The sequence below is a fragment of the Arvicanthis niloticus genome, chromosome 15, assembly GCF_011762505.2.
Source record: "Arvicanthis niloticus isolate mArvNil1 chromosome 15, mArvNil1.pat.X, whole genome shotgun sequence".
Classification (NCBI taxonomy): domain Eukaryota; kingdom Metazoa; phylum Chordata; class Mammalia; order Rodentia; family Muridae; genus Arvicanthis; species Arvicanthis niloticus.
This window is the reverse complement of record NC_047672.1, coordinates 61,695,567-61,716,514: the sequence shown is the minus strand read 5'-3', so window position 1 is coordinate 61,716,514 and position 20,948 is coordinate 61,695,567. Positions and strand designations below refer to the sequence as shown.

At 40.2% G+C, this 20,948-nt stretch overlaps 2 protein-coding genes across 3 annotated transcripts in view; one reads left to right on the top strand and one right to left on the bottom strand.

Annotated features, from left to right (window-relative positions):
- Nucleotides 1-6,231, bottom strand: part of Slc25a40 (solute carrier family 25 member 40) — a 29,623-nt gene extending 23,392 nt beyond the window's left edge. The window contains exons 1-3 of the mRNA XM_034518768.2: nucleotides 6,046-6,231; nucleotides 1,761-1,832; nucleotides 1,496-1,603 (exon numbers count right to left, since the gene is read on the bottom strand). Coding sequence (XP_034374659.1) covers nucleotides 1,496-1,595 — 100 coding nt within the window. The 5' untranslated portion in view covers nucleotides 1,596-1,603; nucleotides 1,761-1,832; nucleotides 6,046-6,231. The remainder of the gene's footprint in view (nucleotides 1-1,495; nucleotides 1,604-1,760; nucleotides 1,833-6,045) is intronic.
- A 118-nt stretch (nucleotides 6,232-6,349) lies between these two features.
- Nucleotides 6,350-20,948, top strand: part of Dbf4 (DBF4-CDC7 kinase regulatory subunit) — a 28,449-nt gene continuing 13,850 nt past the window's right edge. For both annotated transcript variants that reach the window (XM_076913102.1, XM_034519176.2), the window contains exons 1-5: nucleotides 6,350-6,635; nucleotides 7,757-7,929; nucleotides 16,754-16,933; nucleotides 18,655-18,705; nucleotides 20,713-20,782. In XM_076913102.1, the coding sequence (XP_076769217.1) occupies nucleotides 6,590-6,635; nucleotides 7,757-7,929; nucleotides 16,754-16,933; nucleotides 18,655-18,705; nucleotides 20,713-20,782 (520 nt within the window). In that variant the 5' untranslated portion in view covers nucleotides 6,350-6,589. The remainder of the gene's footprint in view (nucleotides 6,636-7,756; nucleotides 7,930-16,753; nucleotides 16,934-18,654; nucleotides 18,706-20,712; nucleotides 20,783-20,948) is intronic.

Genomic DNA, 20,948 nt, shown 5'->3' with positions numbered 1-20,948 from the left:
ATCACTTCTCACAAGGACTAGGCATTTCAGTCTACAACCTCAATTCCATTAGTGTTAAAACTGAAGCACTATAATTTTAGAAAATATGTTCTTTAAAGCAATTTATGAAAGTTCTAAAAGTCTAAAGATTTGAGTCTCCCCAATCTGATCAATTTATCTATATAAGTATTAGGTTTTGCCATCCACTTGAGAACAACGAAGAAAATTTGCATCTTACTTTCATTTGCATGTTCTAGTTCATGAAAAAAAAAAAAAAAAAAAAAAAAAAAAACCCAAAAACATTAAATTGTGGTATCAAGAAATTGTTCCTCATCAGAGAACAAGAAAGTCACATTAGATAGTTTTTAAGGCTATTATGAACTTGAATTCTAACTTAAAGATACAACATAAAAATGGTTTATATGTTCTAATCACTTGTTATCTTAACTAAACAAACTAGTCAACCTAAAATCATTCAGTGTTAAGCTATCACTTAAACCATTTGACTACGGCTACATGGAACACAAAAGGCTAAATCCACAAAACCTTGAGAAATCTTGTTACCCCAAATTATGTTACTCTATATGTAAATATTTTATTCTTTTTCTAGTTTAAAAGACTTAAAAGAATTGTAAAAGTTTAATAATATTGATAGGGAATCTAAGAATTCTTATTTAAAAACATATTTCTCCCTCCTTTTTTTTGTTTTTTGTTTTTTAAGAGTCCCTCTATTAATGTAGCCCTGGTTGTCCCGGAACTCCTATGTACACTAGGCTGTCCTACAAAGATCCACATGTCTTTGCTTCCGAAGTTCGGGAATTAAAGGTGTGTAATGTAATACCACACTCTGCTGAAACCTCTTATTTTCAGTAAAAAGGTAAGCCTCAGGAAAATGGGTACTGTAGCAGCAGCCTGTGAGTGAACAAGCAAGGACTGAAATCTGATACTCTTCCTTTTTTCTTCTTCACATTATTTTGCTAAAACACTGGAATCCTGCATATTCTATATGACCATGAGTTTGGTGGTTCAAGAGATAGCTCAATAAAGTGCTTGCCACACAAGTGTGCAGACTAGAATATGAATCCCCAGCATCCGTGTTTAATCTTTGGGCCCAGTGGCACTGGACTGTAATCCCAGCACAGAAAGGCAAAGACAAAGACGATCGATCCCTGGGGTTTGCTAGCCAATTATGCAGCTCTGCCTTCAGTGAGAAACCTTGTCTGAAGATATCCAGCACTGAACTCTGGTCTCCACACACTTGCATACACATATGCAAGTATGCGTATGTACACACATAAATACACAGGCACACACACAAATAAGGGACAGAGCAACAGAAGATGCTGACATTGACTTCTGGCTGCCACATGTACACGTGCACAAACGACAAACATGCACAAGTGTATGCATCCCACACTGTACCCCTCAAAAATAATATCATTACTTCTTGGATAATATAATATACTCTAATGGAATATTCATAGCTACATAATCTGTACTGGTAATATAATTTTACCCATTAGTGATGTCAATACAGCTCCAGTACAAGAGGCAATCATTTGCTGAAGAGGTGTCACTTGGGTTGTTGGTGGCGGCCCTTCAGTTTCAGGCTCCATATTTCTACCTAGTCGGGAAAAAAAATCCATTAAAGCAAAAATTAAAATAGTATATGTGCATATGTATATAATTAATATATATATGTATATATATACATATATATATATATATTACATCTATGTACATATGTAATAAAGTTGAATGGCAAATGCCTTCAAAATTACCTGTTAAGTTATAAAAACAATAATCAGGAGTGCTTGCCTAACGTGCCCAAGACTTGGGTTTGATCCTCGGCACTACAAAAATAAACAAAATAGAATAGAATAGAATTATATCAGAACACATGTTGTTATCACTGCCAAAAGTAAGTCATACATGGAAGCTAGTGTGCGACTGGCACTAATAGCATATACCCTCTGGTAAGAATGTGTTTGGCTACACTATTACGTTTGCAGGACAGGTAACCAACAGGCACAGAAACATCCTTTGACCGAGAGCCAGAACAAAAGCAGCTAAGTGATGAAAATGTACAAAATCTGTATGTTAGTAGATAAACATTACTTAGATACCTTCCCTACTCTGGAATAGATTACCATTCGATATAGCACATTTTTTATTGCATACCAATAGTTGTTGCATACTTATAAAATAAAAACACATAGCCTTAATTAGTATCTTCACAAAAACTTAATGAGACTTTTGGGAAGTCATATATACATATACAAACAAATAGATGTTGATATATGTACACATGCTCTGGTTTGAAAAAACAGTAAATATTATGTTTATGTAGTACTCTGCTATAAATATAAAGAAACACTATGATAAATGTCTATGTCATTTTCAGTGCTTACAGAGTAGTATATAATTACGCTTAAACAATCTCTTAGGTTTTCAAATTCTCAATAAGAAACCATTTTGATATAATATTCAATTCATGTATCTTTTTGTAGTCTTCCTACACTTACCTCAGCGAGGAAATTAAGATAGGCTATAATAATAATAATAAAAAAATAGAACAGGGTGTGATGACACATTCCACTTAGCATTTGGGAAGAAGAGACAGGAGAATCTCTGTGAGTTCAGGGCCAGTCTGGTCTACACATTGACTTCCAGGACAGCCAGAAAACCTAAGGAGACCCTGTCTCAAAAAAAAAAAAAAAAAATTCAAAACCAAGCAAGCAAGCAAACAAACAAAACCCCCTTACTCAAAGCCTGATGTGGCAGTGAGGACCTGTAATCCCAGGCCTCAGGAGCTGAGACAGAAAAATGAAGGGTTACAAACCAGTCTGGACTTTACAGCAAGACTGTTGTCACAAACACATTTTGATACAAATGTCCTTTCTAGAAAGACAGACTAATGTACACTTTCACTGGCAGCATGTCACTCCAACCACTCTGCTTTTCACAAACCCTGTCTTCAACATTACATGTCTTGTCCCCTCTCTGTCCTCTGCTTCCTGGATGTCATGAGCTGAACCTCTCTGCTCCCCTAAACGTTTCTACCACAATGCTACATATTAACAGTTGGCAGATAATTATTATTAGGGGCCTCGAGTGAGCAATGCTGGGTCTAAGTCAGGCTTACTATGAATAGGAAAGAAAGAAAACGCCTTTTGTCGAGAAAGGCTTAAGGGAAGAAGTAAAACAGGAAAGTGATAGGTATTACAAAGTAGTCATCATCTAAATTCAAGAATATAAAATGTGTATTTGGTTATGTTTGACATGATGTGAAAAAAGCTGGTGAGGCCTCCTTTAATAATCAAAAAAATGGTGAAGCAGACTGCACAGATATTAACTTCACTAATAGACAAGGAATTACAGAACAAAGGGGTTAATATTTGCCTGTAGATACAAATCAGTGGTAAAGCACAAAGTACCCGGTTCAGTGTCTAGAATACACGTGCTCGAGTACACACACATACACACACACACTTACTTAGAATTTGTCTAAGGTCATAAAATTGCTCTAAGGCTAGACCAGTTCTAACTGAATTAATTTCTCTTGACTCAGTCAAATAAGTGTTCACTTAGTTACAGGGCTGTCTAAACTTTTGACACCTTTACATTATGTTGTCATCTGCAAATGTGCTGGGCCACATTCACAGCTATCCTAGGATGCATTTAGTTTATGGGTCACATGCTGGCTTCCAGCTTTCATCTTGGGGGACAGAGGTAGGCAGATCTCTGAGTTTGAGGCCAGCCTGGTCTACATAATGGCATGTAGACCATGACATACAGAGCTGCATACTGAGACCATGTCTCAAAAAATAAAATAAAATAAACAAATCAAACAAATTGGACGCACAAAATTCTGCCCAATGTTTTCCAGGTTTTCTTAACAGAATGACTTAATACAGTTTCTTACTATAAATAACTCTGGCCCCATTCATTTATTCTTGTATATAAAGCCTCCTTTACATCTTAAGGACTCTATTAAAGTCCATTTTCAAGATCTTTAGGCTGGGTATGGTGATCATTCCTGTCATTCCAACACTTGGGAGGCTGATGCAAGAGGATCTCTATTGAATTCAAGGTCAGCCTGGGCTAAACTGTAAATCCCAGGCTAGGTTGGACTACAAGGGAGACCATCTCAAAACGAGAAACAACAAAAACATAAACCACATTCTTATATAGACCTGGTTACAGACAGGACATAAAGAGACTTCTGTCTTTATACAACCGAGTCCTTCATTCTGTGGCAGCTGTAAGATTTGGGGTCCATCTGATACTGGGTAGACTGAAAAATCACTAACTAGGTGGTGAGTAGATTATTTTGCTTATTCATAGTTTGGAATTATCCCTTACATAACACATAAGGGTGAGTCTAACAACATTCCAACTCTTTCAATGTCCTGTCTCAGAAGAAATATAAATCACGTTTCACAAGAGCATAAAAACAACTTCAGTTTTCACGATTTTCCAAAGAATCACGATTACATCTTTCCCATGTCCTGAAAAGTTCAAAAAAAAAAAAAAAAAAAAAAAAGGAAAAGAAAGAAAACCAACCCATCTTCCCTATCACTTTCTTCTTCAGTGTGTTCAACCTTTGACTTCAAGTCTAGTTCAAGTCTAGTACTTAGCTATATTACCATTCAAATTGTAATTACCCCAATTATCATTCTAACTGACATTAAGGAAGTGAATGGCATCTCCCACTTCATAAACACAGCCTATTGTTCAGGTTTTAGCTGGTTTGAACTAGGTTGGGGACAGAGTTGTGCAAGGGTCATTAACATGATGGTAATTAAGAGTTCTTACAGTTCCAGGCACGTATATGCTTTCAATAACATTCCCCTTAATCCCCCTAACAGCTAAGAACCAGTGCGCCATTTCAGACTAAATTGGAGCCTCAGAATTATCCAATTCCTAGATTAGCGAAACTGGGAGCACCTTAATTCTGTACGAAAATGCTATGCCTCCCCACCTTTAAGTTTTGTTCCCAGGCTCTTCCAACGCCTCAGCTTGGTCTCTTCACTCTCCTTTCCTTATCCCAGACTCTCTCCAGGTCTGGTCTCACAAGCTCTACTCCGAGGAATTCAGCCAGCCAGCCCGCCCGCCCTCCCGTCCTCCCTCCCTGGGGGCTTTAATTCTACTCAGTATTAATGTTTATCAAACATTTAAACCATTTTACAAACATGGAAATTCTGTGTTCTTTCTTTAAATTTCTCTAAATTCTGCGTTTACACTTTGAAAATTAAATTCCTCCCTCCAAAATTTTTTAAATGTTTGCTCAAACTATATCTCCTCCCTCTCAAGATCTGTTAAGCAAGTTTATATAAATTCAAATTCATCAGGACAATGTCTCTTAAATTTCCCTTTCTGGCTCCCTCTTTCAGACATTTCTTGTGATTTACAAATTTACAAATTATCTCCAACTGTCTTAAGCAGTTTAATAAAGATAGTTCCAGCCTCCACCCTTAACCTGTTCAAAACAAAATCATTTCTTGCAGCAATCCTAATCCATCTTGATGTCATCTTTGGCTAACAGTCAGTCTCACAATTCACCTATCTGTGCCTGAATATAATTATTTGCACTGACTGTCGTGAGGGACTCCATCAAAAATCAATACTCTAAGGAGTGTCTATCATAGCCAAGAGTTAAGAAATGCAGAACAATACAAAACATAACGTCTGTAAGGGAAACAAGTTTTGTGAGGCATTTTCTCACTTACAAAGCAAAATTAAAACAAATCACAAACACTTGAATTTCGTCTTGACCATAATCCCGTAACTATTCCCGTTTTACAGATGAAAAACCCTGAGACTTTATTTTCCACTCTTTTATTGCTGCAAAAAAAAAAAAAAAAAAAAAAAAAGGAATTATACACACGGAGAGAAAGAACAGGTCTGCATAGAACAAAAGTACCCAAAGGGCTGCGAGAGTCGGGTCCGGCGGGTGGACCCCGGCCCCGCCGCCACCGCGGCCACCCCGGACCTCTGTGGCCTCTGCAGGTCGGCGGGAGCCCAGGGCCGGGCCCGCGTCCCGCACGGGGTTAACTGGAGTACCTGGTGGCGAGACGACAGCAAGGCCGGGGTCCCAGCAAACCTAGCAGGTGATGACGGCAATGTGGTGAAACCTAGGCTAACTGCGTCTACTACCCGGGCTGCCCCACACTTCCAAGTCAGCAGAGCGGCGCCGGAACTCGAGGAGGAGGCCGGAGCACAGGGGACTGAGGCAGCGCGAGCCCGCGCGCTGGGGGCGGGGCGTGGGCGTGGTCACCGCCGGGGGCGGGGCCCGCGGCGCGCGAGGCGGGGCAGGTGGAGCCTGCGCGAGGCCGGCCCCCGCGTCGGAAGGGCGGGGAGCGCGTCTGGGCGCCGCGGTCGCGTGACGCGATTTCAAATCTTTAACCGCCGCGGCTCCCACGTCGGAGCTACGGCCCCTTCCTGCTCCGAGGCTCTGCGCCGGAACCGGCCCTGAAACTCCGCCAGCGGACGCGGCCCTTCGCCGAGGCGCCGAGGCCAGAGCCGGTGGGCCCCTGGAGCTTTGTGTTCGCGGCCGACCCATGCGGCCCCCGGTGCGGACCCAGCATGTAGGTGCCTGGCGGCTGCCATGAGCCTCGAGACCATGAGGATCCACAGCAAAGCACCTCTCCCGGGTATGGAGCCCCTCCCCCGCCGCGGTCCCTTTAATCGTTTCCTGCTCTGCCGGTTCCACGGCGGATTCTAGAGAGGCTTCCTGCGGGGGGCTTCTTGCTGCTCTGGCCTTTCTGTGGGTTCTCGGCGCCCGGAAGGCGTTCGGTGTCGGTCTCCGTGAGGGACCGACGCTGGCCGGGCCCCTCGTGTCTCTCCGCCTCAGCTGCGAGCGATCCTGCATTCCCGGGGCTGCAAGCTGCAGACAATGCGCGGGTCCCCGACGGCCACACCGCCCCACGGAGGAGGCGCCCACTCCCTTTTGTGACTGTTAGTTTCCATCACTCATGAGGGAGATGGAGTGTGTGTGTATGTATGTATATATATGTGTATGTGAGTGTACGCGCGCCTGAGCGCGCGCTTCAACCTTAATAGACAAAAGCAGATTTCAACCTCAATATTTCATATAGAAATAAACACTCATTATAAGGAAAATTCCTAAGAGATACGTGTGCGTCTATTAACTATGTATGTGCAGGTTATGTTTGAAAAGTTTAAAGAAGTTGTTTGATCCTCATCTGCTTTTAATATAAAAGTAAGGAGATGAATGGCAGTGCCCTTAGTGGGCCTAAGTTCTTTTATGTAAACGAAGTGCATGAACTCCATCGTTTAGTTTCAGACTATGAAGCCGAAATTTGAGCATCCAGTAACCCTTGAGAATTAGGTCCTTTATTCAAGATAAGTGTGTGCGGGTGCCGAGGTAAATAAGCGTTAAATATTTGAAGCACCTGTGTTGGGTTTTCACAGAACTGCTAATAACCCACATGAAGTTTACACTATGAGACAATAAATTTTCCAGAACGGCTTTGTAGACTTCCCTGCCTTCATACATGGAACAGGGGTAAATAATGACTATTTCCTGATGATTCGGCTTTTTTTTTTCTCCAATATAGAATTTGTGGAAACCATACCAGGCGGTTCGCCTTCATCCTAAGTGGTAATATTCAGGAAAATGTTCACATTCTAATGACTTAATTTGTTATGACTAATAATGTTTCCTTTCTGCAAAAAGGCTGTTGAATAATTTTTTAAACTAAATTAAAATTTTGTCTGCATAGCACATTGCCTGATTCTTTTTTAATCACAGGTGGCATCCAAGACAAAAATGAAAAGAATAGAGCATCCTTGAAATCCCTGAAAGCTGATAATAGACTGGAAAAATCCAAATATAAGCCGCTTTGGGGAAAAATATTTTACCTTGACTTGCCTTCTATCACCGTATGTGAGAAACTACAAAAAGATATAAAGGAACTTGGAGGGGTAAGTGAGAACCGAACCCTCACCAAAAGCTGAGAAAAGTGATACTGGCATTCTGTAATGTGAACTCACTAAGTAGTTTCATTTGGGAAGTTACAGCCCCTTACCAACAGCCGGCTTGATAAGCTGTTTGTTGCTAGTGAATCATTTGGGGACTGGGAATGTAACCCAATGGTCTGACACCTACTGACAGGTGCAAGGCTTTCTGTGTTCAAGTCCCAATGTCAAAGGATAAAGAAAACATTTTTTTAAGCCTTGTGTAGCCTGATAAAACGTTCAGGTTTCTGCAATTAGTGGTTTGGTATGAAGGAGTGAGACTCCTTTGTCCTAGTGAAGGGCCTTTCTTTCAAAATAGCAGGAACTATCTGACCGAGCTGTTTATAGTTCTTTAATGATATGTATTATACACATATTGTTTTGTATGATGTACTCGCATACATATATGTGTATACTTTGTGTGTGTGTGCATATGTACGAGGAGAGAAGTACTGCGTCAACAGCCGCCTGTCACAGAAGGAACAGTTTTAGAGTAATAATTAAACTTGCCTTCCCTGTTGTAGCCCTTACTTGGTGGTTAGAAAACTCAGGCAGAGCTCTATGAAGACTTCTTGGGTATTAATGTTAATATTACCTAAAATCTAGCAAATGTGGTTAGTATGATTTTTACTGTTTCAAAGGTTTCTGCTGGACTGAAAGTTAGCATTTTAGAACATTGTGTTCGAAGACTGGAAATTCACAAGAACATTTCATGGATTTCTAAGAGTTACTCATTAATGTGATATTTTACTTATCTGCCCTTGAAATTTGTCTACCTTTCTTTGGGTGGCAGTTGATAGAATTCCACTTCGACCATGAAAAGCCTGTGGGCTCCATGTTTTTGTCAGTTACATTCATATACAAATTGTATCCATTCAGTTCCCCATTACCCATCCACTCTTGCCTACTCTCCTGCATAACTAGGCCTGTCTCCACCCCCTGAGCATCCTACTTTTCTACTGTCCAGTATTTATGGTAGCATTTATCATAATGCCCTTATGGCTGCACTTCTAAAGGTCATGGTTGATAGACCTGCCACTATCGAGGTGTGTTCATGTTCTCGGGGCCTTAGATGTGAGTACCAATCCGAGTACTTTAGAAAGAAGTGCTACCTGCTGTGACAGGCCCACACAGCCATTCATTCACGATCAGTGGCTATGCAGTAGTTGATAGCTTTCTCAAATACAGTGACCAGTCTGTTAACTTTCGGTCTCTATAACTCCTGATTGCATTTGCCTTTTTCACAGAAGATGCTCCAGACAATGTTGTATCTCTGAGTCCAGCATGGGAAACCTTTAACAGGGAGCTTTGAGTAAACGAGCAGTGTCGGTGCTGGGACAGGAATCACTTCCACAACCCCTTTCTTTCTTCCCCATCCTCACAACACTTCCTAAGATACTTTTCAAGAAACATTTTTTCAGTTACCTCTACCATAGATAGTTAAGGAACTTTTGATTTTATATATGTCAAGTTTTACCCTGTAATGGTTTCAAGTATCTCAGTGGATATATTAAAAACATAAGTTTTATAGTAATGTGGCAGGGGAGTTACCATGATCACGAAAGTGATTTTTTTTTTCCTGAGGTGGGCTCTTCAGATGTTCTGGTCCCTATGATTTCCTCAAATGCAAAAAAACTCTGCTGCATGATTTGTGTTATTGCAAAGTGCTGGGCAAAACAAAGTGCTGGGCCAGTGAGGTAGCTTGCAGGTAAGGGAGGGCATATGCTGCCAAACCCATGGTAAAAGAGAGAGCTGACATCCACAACCCATTGCCTTTCTTGTTGGAAAAAAGTACCTAGCTCTGGTCTTTGCTGTATAATTCAGTGATGTCAATTTAGTTCCTAGGTCCTGGTTTCTCTTAACACATTTAAAGGAACCCAGTTTTATCAATAGTCATTTATTTAAAAGGTTCTGTTTTCCTTTAATGTTTAGTTGTATTTAGCCCATCTATCCTTTTTATTATTCTCTTTTGCTTTGGATCACCCCAATGGTGTCACTGCTTAATTGACCACAAATATTTGGGTTTTTTTTTTTTTTTTATGAGCCTTAATAAAACCATGCTAAAAAATTTGTAGAGGATGGTTGTGATAATTCAACTATTGACTGTATAGCAGTCAATCTTCACATAATAGTGAACCTTCCTTTGTAGTGTTAAAAGAATAGCCAAATGAAAGCCACTTAAGAAGGACAGAGCCAGACTTGTAGGCTTATAATCACAGGGCTTAGGAGGACAAGGCTTGAGGATCATGAATTCAAGTTCGTGCTGGCTTGGGCTACTTAGTAAGACCCTATTTAAAGAAAAAGAACAAAGGGTAGGCCCAGTTCTTAACAGTTTAGACTAGAATAAAACAGTTGGGAAAAAAAAAATATAAGCATGGCGTTAACTGATCTAGTTGGTGGCATGACCCTGGGAGAGTGGGGCCTAAAAATGAGGTGGACTAAAGTCTCATTTAATAACCAACTTTATTATCAGGCAGTTTATAGGGTTAAGAATCACATGAATAAGGTGTTGAAACATAATGACAAACTGCATATGCCAGAATCACGCTTTTCCATAGAGCATGTGAGTAACAACAGCTGAAGTTAGCTGATTTCTATCCACTACACCTGTGAGGGACAAAAAACAAAACAAACAAAAAAAAAAAAACAAAAAAACATTCCAAGAACAATTCTGTGTTTTGAAAAAGCTGAAGGCACAAGACTCATCTTGTTTCTTGGAGTTTTCTCACAAGCACTCAGAATTCTCACTTGACTCCATTCTTGGACTATGTTCCAACAGGGTAATAACCTTGTTATGTCATGATCTTGAGGACAAAGGCAACCGTTTCCAATCAATTGAAGACCATGGCAAAACTACAATTGAGCAGTTCTCCGAGTATGGTTTGCAGGCATAGCATTGTGCTTTCTTAGGCTCTAAAATGAATCCTATGTCTTTCTTTCCTGAAGCTCTGATCTAGATAGAAATGGTATGGCGTTGTGTGAAAAATCTGTTCCTGGGGAAACAACTCTATTGGGATATCTGTTCACCCCAGATAGGAATCCTATGACAAAGCAAAGTATGGATACCACCAAAGTCTAACTTGGTGGACCAATGAATTTTATTGAGGTTACTTCTAGGAGCAGAAGTGATTGGAAGACAGCTGCACCTCCAAGGCTCACCCCAGCCTGGGTGACAGCTCACAGAAGCTGGGAAACCTGGAGCACAGTGCACAGGCTGCAGGCAGCTCAGCTGGTTGCTGCTGCTTCCAGGCAGCTGGTCTGGTCTGCAGCTTTTCTCCTATGAGTCTTTTTAGTAGTTTACCGTCCTGCTTAAGGATCTTCCTGTAGGATGGAATATTTCAGTCCTCTAGGAATCTTACACAACACATGGGTACAGCTGATTGTAATTTAATGCAAAAATCAAAAGAAAGGGAAGATTACTTCTAATTGAAGAATTGTAGAGCACATTGTGTGGGCATAATAATAACTAATTACAGAACAGCCCTGGGAGAGCTTTGATAGAAGTGTGTAGAAATTGGTATTGGAATACAGATGGACATACTTACTTACCATTGTGAATCAGTGCAGTTAATGTTTGAGCTTGAAGGAATATCAGAATTGTATTTAGTAAACTATACACATTTTAGAAAGAACAGACTTAAAATATATGCCTGTATAGATGTGGTTTTGTACTTAATGCTACAAACTACCTGCAAGTGAAACTGAGATGTGGAAGTGGCAAGAGTCGCTTATGTTAGAACCAGATTATAAAGGGCATGTTCTTCATTATGCAGAAATAGTAGGGTTGGGCTTTGGGAGGTAGCAGGGTTTTAGTTTTAAGCAGGGCTGGCCTGGAATTTTGTAATCTTCCTACCTCTATTTCCCCAGGTCTGAAATAACAAATCTGAGCCACGCCCAACAGAAGTGGTTTTCTGGTTTGCTTTCCTTTTGGTCTTGTGGAGCTGTTATTTTGAGAGGGTTTTTGTTGTTTGTTTATTTTAAATTATGATCGTGTATTTGTTGTATAAAGGCATTGAAGTGCCCAAGGAAGACAGAAAGGGGAATCAGACCCCCCGGAACTGGAGTTACAGAGAGTTGTGCGCTGCCATGTACATGCTGTGAACTGAACCCAGGGTCTTCTGCAAGAGTAGCAAGTGCTCTATCTGCTCAGCCTTCTCAGTTCTCCCACTGTCCTTTTTAAATGTTTACATTAAGGAGTTTTAACTCAGTTAATACGAAATTAAAACTGGGAGAAATTTATGGTATTATAGTTGTATAACATTCAGGCCAATGAGTGAGAGCTCAGAAATAAACTATTTTTATATAGTTAGTTGTCTTGCTTATTTTTGTTTTTTAGTGATAAGATCATTCTGCCAGCCAGTTTCAGGAGAGCTGGATATCTACATGCCAAAGAATGAATTTGGAAATTTACCTTGCATCACATATAAAAATTAACTCAAAATGGAGCCAAGATATAAATGTAAGAGGCCTCCAATAATTAGAAAATACTGAAAGAAGTATTTTTAACACTGACTTTGCAGTGATTTCAATAGTACCAAAATTACGTCTAATCACTGGCAGCAAATTAAAAGGATTCATAAGTTCAACTTAGTTAAAAGTAACAACTCCTCTATCTCCCGGGACATTAACAAGAAATCACTGAATGGTAGAGAATATTTCCAAGTCATTCATTTTCTCCCGGTTAATAGAGTGCTTACTAGACCTACATGAAACTCTGGGTTCAGTCCCAACCTCCACAAAAAACAGTGTCACAGACCAGTACTCCAGCATTCAGGGGTAAAGACAGGAAACTCATAAGGTCATTTTTAGGTCAAGGCCAACCTAGGCTTGTTTCCAAAGAAAAATTGTATAGCCTATGTTGAGGTTAATATTTAAAAAGGCAGCACTCAGTTTGGCTTGTTAAGCAGCCACCATGTTCCTGACTAGACTCGGCCAGAGGACCAGCTTGAAGCACCGGCCCTGGCACCCACGAGACGCCATTGTGATGGCTAGATCAGCCAATCCACCACGCTGTCCACAATGTTTGGCTGAGCCCAGATAATACCGGCCATCCAGAGATAACTGTTAGAATGAAGACTCTTAATACTAAATGGCTGTCCAATATTTATATATTTGGAAATGCTTGATTAACAAGATGCTCACACAATTAGAAGTGTTAACCCAATTAACTAACCTAGATATGAATACCTGAGACTGCTAAACACACGAGGACATCTCCAGCCATCTTCTCTCCTCTACCTCCTTTGTCTCTCCTCTCCTTCCATATTAGCTCCTTCCGAATTACCGAGTTTTATTGTAAAATGTAGGGGGGGGGTGGAACATCCCGCTACAATCCTATATTTAATAAGTGTATTGATTACAGAATATATGAAGACCTACATTTCAACTGTAGAGATGGCTCAGTAGTTAAAACCCCTTGTTTATACAGAGGACTTGGTCTTAGCTTCCAGCACCCACATGGTGGCTCTAGATCATCTATAATTAGAGGATCTGACACCCTCTTCTGGCCTCAGCAGGCACCAGGCACACAAAACAGAGCAAACACTCACACACATAAATAAATAGACATTCAGCCCCACAGCGTTCTGATCATCAGCTAATGCAAATCTAAACCTTAGGCATGCCAATAAGATGCTGTCGAAGAACAGAAATAAACGTATTAGCCTTGACAGTTTTACTGGTCCACTGCTCCTGGGAATGTAAAATGAGACAGCAGCTGTGCAAACAGTATGGGCAGTTTCAAGCAATTTATATATCTGAAAGAATTGAAAGTGGGGTGTCAGAGAGGTAAATGTACATCTGCAAGCTGATGAAGACATGGAGAGCAGGCCGATGAGCAGCACTCCTCCATGGTCTGCAGTTCCTTCACGCTCCTGCTCTCATTCCCCTACATCAGTGGTTTTCAGTCTCTGGGGCTTGACCCCTTTGGGGTGTTGGTTACATCTACCACCCTAATCCATTTCAAAACCCCAACACTAGGTAGGAGAGGAAGGAGGTTAGAGTGGAAAGGGGACATTGACCTGTAGGCTACTGCCTGCAGATTAGGGTCTTTGAGTTCCTAGGGACAAATGCAATCTTGATTGTCAGAATATCCAGCAGTCCAGCAATTGCAAACACGGTGACCCAGCACCAGTGAGGGGAGCAGCAAGCACACAGGCCCGCTCAGGGCTCTCACGTTTATACCCTCTCCAGAGTCCCCAGAATTCAACTATATGTGACTGGCAAAAATTATGTCCTATTAGAGCAAGAGACAAATCATAGTTAATTGATGTGGCCAAGCCGAATCAGCCTACATCCCACACCTGGGATTATACAGATTTATATCACATAATTGGGTTCTTTAAAAAAAACAAAATTTTCACTACGCTGTGGTGAAAATTTCACTACCCTTTCACAGGGGTCACCTAAGACTATCAGGAAACATGGATATTTACGATTCATAACAGTAGCAAAACTAGTTATGAAAAGATAACAAAAATGTTATTGTTGGGGTCATCACAACGTGAGGAATTGTATTATAGGACTGCAGCATTTGGAAGGCTGCCCTAGATGACAGACTATTACCTGGAAATATTGCTGAAATAAAACCCTTTCTCCAAATTGGTCTTGGTCGGTGTTTTAGATAGCAACAGGAAGCAAACTCCAACAAGGAGGGGCTGCTCCATGATGAGATGTTCTGGACTGAATGCTAGCACAGCTCTCGTGTTTATTTCTCTGCTTCCTGACTGCAGATACACTGGCTCAGCGTCTTCATGCTCCTGTTGTCATACCTTCTCTGCACGGTGGACTGATTATAGTCCATCACATCTTGAACCAGAATTAATCCTTCAAGTTATTTTTGTGAAGTATTTTGTGACAGCCCATGAGAAATGTAGTTAACGCAGCGGCTGATCACCCTGACTTGGATCCTTTTTCCTTTGCATAGCCAGAGCCATAGCCCTGGGTCTTGATCCTACTCGATGACCTCACTTAACTTTGACAGAGTCTTGTCTCCAGAGACCATAGACTGTGCATCTCATCTGCTGGCTCCCTGCAATACAATTCCTCATGTTGTGCTGTCTCCCAAGCATAACATTTTTTTGTTGCTACTTCATAACTATTTTGCTACTGTTATGACTCATAATGTAAATACTGATAAACAGGATATCTGGTATGTGACACCCAAATGGGTTGTGATCCACAGGTTGAGAACCCCTGACATGGAAAGTCTTTTTTTTTTTAATTTTTCATTTTAAGTGTCTTGAGTCTTTTTGCCTACATATTTCTGTGTACCACATGCATATAGTGCCTGAAGTGGTCAGAGAGGGGCAGCAGACCACCTGGAAATGAAGTTACAGATAGTTGTGAACCTCCGTGTGGGTGGTGGGAACTGAGCCCTGGTCCTCTGGGAGAGCAGCCCATTTTCACCTTACTCTACTACACAATTGGAGTAACTTAGTTGAACTAGCATATATACTTACATACATACATACTACATACATACATACATACATACGTGTGTGTGTGTGTGTGTGTGTGTGTGTGTATGCATTCCTGCGTGCATGTATACATATATACGTACACACATTTGGTAGTGCACACACACACACATATATATATGCAATTGCTGGAGACTTTATGAAGTTTAAGGCAGTATTTTATATATAAATTATCATTTACATTCTTTTCTACCTTTATACAGGACCTGTATTTTTTGCAATAAATAAATATGGATACTTTATTAGCTGGTCAATGAAAATAAATGTTTCCTAGAAGGGAAAAGGAAACAACTTGCATTTCACTAAGGTTGCTCCTGTCAACAACTAATTCTGAGTCAGTGGTAGCTTAAAAACTTGCCACAAACTTTGCTTCATTTTGGTTTTAACTTCTTAGTTTTATGTAGTTTCATGAAGTTTTATGTAGTATATATAAATATGCTTGCAACGCATATGATGTGCACTCTCACACAGAAATCAGAGGAGAACTTTCAGGAGTGGCCTTTCTCGTTCTGCCATGTGAGTCCAGGTGCTTGAACTCAGATAATCAGGTTTGGCAACAAGGACCACCAGCTCATAAAGGCATCTTGCTGACCCTTTACTGCCTTTCATAGTGTAAATCCTGTAGAAATGAGAGCTTTGAAAAAGTCTTTTACAGATTATTAGTCACTTCTGTTTGGTTCTTAGTATTCTGTGTCAGTTGTGTTTATATGGTATGAATTTTGATAGTACTAATTCAATTCCCCTTCCCCTAGACTTTGTTATATGTGTTACTACAAAGCATACTCATGGGGGGTGTGTTTTCTGAAAATTTTATGCTTGTGAGAATAAAGGTTCCTTTTCTCTGCTGTGTTTAAGCCTTAAGAAGTGTTATAAACTTAATGATTTAAACTGATGTGCCAGGAAGTAGCTAATTCACTTAGATGTGATAACATCTAAGTAAAATTTAAAATTCAGTGGCCTGGTTATACTAGCTACATTTCAGATGCTTACTGTCTGTGTGTAGTGTTACATAGTACAGGCAGAGAAGAGTTCACCTCCGTAGAAGGCTTTGTTGGTCACTTCCATTTTCATCTCCAGTGTATAAGTAACATGAGAGTATGAACTGCATTAAATAGGATAAATTACTTAAGAGTAGTATATGGCACATGATATTGTTAATGAGACTCCCATTCTACTTCCTCAGAACTATGGGCTCAAATATGCAGCATGAAAACCACCAATTTGTAAGATATTAGATTATATGAAATTGGAATTTGTTCATAGTGTCTTTAAAGAGCTTTGGAGTTTTTTATTAATACTTTGTTTTCTTCTAGCGAGTTGAAGAATTTCTCAGCAAAGATATCAGTTATCTTGTTTCAAATAAAAAGGAAGCAAAGTATGCACAGACATTGGGTCGAATTTCTCCTGTACCAAGTCCAGAATCTGCATGTACTGCAGAAACCACCTCTCCTCACCCCAGCCATGATGGAAGTTCCTTTAAGTCTCAGGACAGAGTAAGTGTGTCATACATGCTTTGAGACTCAGGGAAAGTGGATTTCCTGGTTTTCTTTTTGTTTTAAGACAAGGTCTCACTATGTAGCCCTCTCAGACTGGTCTTGAACTCCCTCAGAATTCTCATTCCTCCTGCCTTAGTGTCTCCCAGGTCCTGGGGTTACAAACTCTGGGCTTTGAGTATCAGGGTTACAGCGCATAGATGGAATGGTTATAAAAACAAAGATCTGTGGCTTCGTCGCCTAACATTGCTGCCGTTTTGGAAGGTGATGATCTTTCTTTAATAATACAGTAGTCAAGTTGTATCCTGATCCCTAAAGCATGCACCTGCACTTTAGACAAGTGGCCTTTGTTTTTAGAATAATTTACAACTAAAGTTAATAGCCAGCCATTTTTTTGAAGGAAAAATAGAAACTTTTAAAACTTTCAAAGTAGATAAACTGATCATCTGCAGCGTACTGTCTGATTGTGCACAACCTATAAGTTAGGCCTATTTTTACATATCCAGAGGTTAGTGGGGAAAAAACATCAAAATAATATTTTGTGACAAGTAGAAAATATTTGTGTAAATATTATATAACTGTTAGGATTGCCTTCATGCTTTAGGCAGAATTCAGTCTTTGTGACAAAGATCATGTCGTCTACACGGCCTACAATGGTAGCCATTTGTCCCCTTTCATATTAATGAGTTATGATCCATGTCTTGCAAATTTCTGACAGCACATTTCTATCAAGTTGGAGGACAAAAGGAAGGCCAAACTGATATAAATACTTAGGAAAGAGAGTAAGAGCGAAAATGCTTAATGTGTCTAAATTGTTACACTAAGATCTAAATAAATTGGCATCTGAAGCATAGCCACATGAAAAGCAGTTTAGATGCAGAGAAAACAGGAAGCATGAGTTGCAAAGGCAGTCCCAGGAGAAAAGGAGGAGACTGGTCAGGCTTGTGCAGTTGTGCTGTTTGGTGACAACGTAATATCCTACCAATAAGCTCTCATGTCTTCATAGACTTTCAACTACTTTTCATGCTGTTTGACTTTACAAGTAAAATAATTTATAAAAATTGTGTATGTATAAAGTTTATTTTTCTTAAATCTTCATTTAAAACAGTGCTAAGACAGGCTTGTTACCCAGCTCCTTAGGAAAGTGAGACAAGAGGATTATAAGTTCAAGGGCAGCTGGGGCCATTTAGTGAGACCATGTCTAAAGTTAAGGTTTAGAAGTATTGAGGATATGGCTCAGTTGTAAAATGCCTGCTAGAATGCACCACCAAAAGGGAAAGGTTAATATCTAAAATGGTGACCTGAGAGGTGTAGATTTTTTTGTTTTTGTTTTTTGTTGTTGTTGTTTGTTTCTGAGACAGATTCTCATGTAATTGAGGCTGGCCTCAGATTTGCTATATAACTTGACTTTTAAACGTCAGTGGGTGCTAGCTATTTCCATTTTCATTTAGTAAAGAATTGATCCTCTTGAGTCTCATTCAGTTTCTTTCTTTGTGTGTGCGTGTATGTTTGCTTGCTATGTTTGTTGATGTTTTCTGCTCTGGAAAAAAAAGGAAAAAATTTTTAATCTGTCTTGTCAAGAGAATAATGAAGCCATTTTTGTCTGTAAATTTACTGTGTTCATTGACTATATAAACTAAATTTATCTACTTTTGAAGATTTCTCTCTTCTAATCTTTTCTCTGATGAAGTACTCTGTTTGTTTTCTTGGTCTTCTTACAGGTGTGTTTGAGCCGAGGAAAATTGTTAGCTGAGAAAGCTGTCAAGGATCATGTAAGTAGGAGTTTGAAATTCATAGCGCGTGGCCTTCAGCTGGAGTTCAGTTGAGACAGTGTGCTGGTCTAGCACATGAGGTCCTTAGCTCTTCATAAGCCAGGCATAGCAGCATACCTCTGTCATAACAGCTCTGGGAAGGTAGAGGACCAGAAGTTCAAGGACATCCTCAGATACATAAGAAGTTCAAAGCCAGCCAGAGCTAGAAACCCTATCAGGCAGAGATGGTGAGGAAAGAAAATAGATGCAATGCATATTTTGCATCTTTATTTTCTTGTTTTCTGAGACAGATTCTCATGTAATGCTGGCCAAAAATTTGCTATATAGCTTGACTTCCAAGTGCTGGCATTATAGATGTATACTACCATATGTAATATAGGTACAGCTATATTTTATTAAAAATTTAACTGTGGGCTGGCTAGATGACTCAATGGGTAAAGCTGCTTGCTGCCAAAATTAGTGACCTTACTTTGATATCTAGAACCCAAAAAATGGAAGAAAAGAACTAACTCTTGCAAATTGTCCTCTGATCTCCAAGTATGCACTGTGATAGGTGTATACCAACACATACACACAGACAAACATGCAAGTAGAATAAGTAAATGGAATAAGAAATACTCAACTTGAGGCTGGTAGTAAAGTTGGCAAATGCCTGTCATGAAATCAATAGAACTTAAATTTGGATGCCCAAAAGCCACATAAAAAGTAAAAAGCCAGGCGTGCTGAGAGGTGCCTCTGATTCTAGCATTGACCTTTTTGGGGAGGATGAGGGTGGAACACATGGGTCCCTGAAGCTAATTGGCCCATCACCTAGCTGTATCAGTGAATTTCAGTTTTAGCAGGTGACCTTGCCTAAAAACATGTAAAGTGGAGAATGATTGAAGAAAGACATTTGCTGGTGACCTGGGGCCTCTGCATCACACAGACTTGTACATACCACATACACACAAAATTTTTCATTGAAAGTTGAAGATATTGTACTCTTTAATTTTTAATGCTAAAAGCTTAAGTTACAGCATGTCTCATTCTAGCAGAAATAGAAGCTACTTTTTCCTGGAGGAACACTCCCATCTTGTGGCCATCCTAAACCTAAACATTGGAAACTCGAGGGTTACCTTAGAATTTACATTTAATTGGTTTTTGTTAGTTTGTTTTTTAGATTTTTTTCTTTTTATTAATTAAATGTTTTATTTACATTTCAAATGTTATCCCTTTTCCCAGTCCCTGTCCCCCCCACAAGCCCCCCTATCCGATCCCTCTTCCCCCTGCTTCTATGAGGGTGTTCCCCTACCCACCCACTCCTGCCTCCCCGCCCTTGAACTCCTGCCTTCCCACCCTCAAATTCCCATACAATGGGTCATTGAGCTTTCACCAAGGGCCTCTCCTCCCATTGATGCCTGACAAGGCCATTCTCTGCTGCATATGCAGCTGGAGTCATGGGTTGCTCCATGTGTATGTACTCTTTGGTTGGTGGTTTAGTCCCTGGGAGCTCGGGGGTGTGGGGGGGACTGGTTGATATTATTGTTCTTGCTAAGGTGTTGCAAACTTCTTCAGCTCCTTCAGTCCTTTCTCTAACTCCTCCATTGGGGACCCTGTGCTCAATCCCATGGTTGCATCCGCTTCTGTATTTATCAGGCTTCTATCAGCATGCATTTCTTGGCATCAACAATAGTATCTGGGTTTGGAGACCATATATGAGATGGATCCTCAGGTGGGACAGTCTTTGGATGCCCTTTCCTTCAGTCTCTGGTCCACACTTTGTCTCTGTATTTGCTCCCATGAGTATTTTGTTGCCCTTTCTAAGGACTGAAGCACCCCACACACTTTGGTCTTCCTTCTTCTTGAGCTTCATGTGGTCTGTGATTTGTATCTGGGGTATTCCAAGCATTTGGGCTAATACCCACTTACCAGTGAGTGCATACCATGTGTGTTCTTTTGTGATTGGGTTATATCACTCAGGAAAGTTTTGAAAGTGGTTTTTAGGCAAACTTGGTTTTTGTTTTACAGGATTTTATTCCTGCTAATAGTATATTATCAAATGCCTTATCATGGGGAGTAAAGATTCTTCATATTGATGGTAAGATGATCTTTTGACAATATTTATTGTACATGCCTATGTCTGTCCTTTAGTTCTTAACTTTACATAATGAAAATTTTGGTAGTAAAGGGGTATCTCTAGTGGTAAACCCTTAACATAAGGTTACCGCCACTTAACATTGCAGTTTAACTCCAAAGGTAAAATT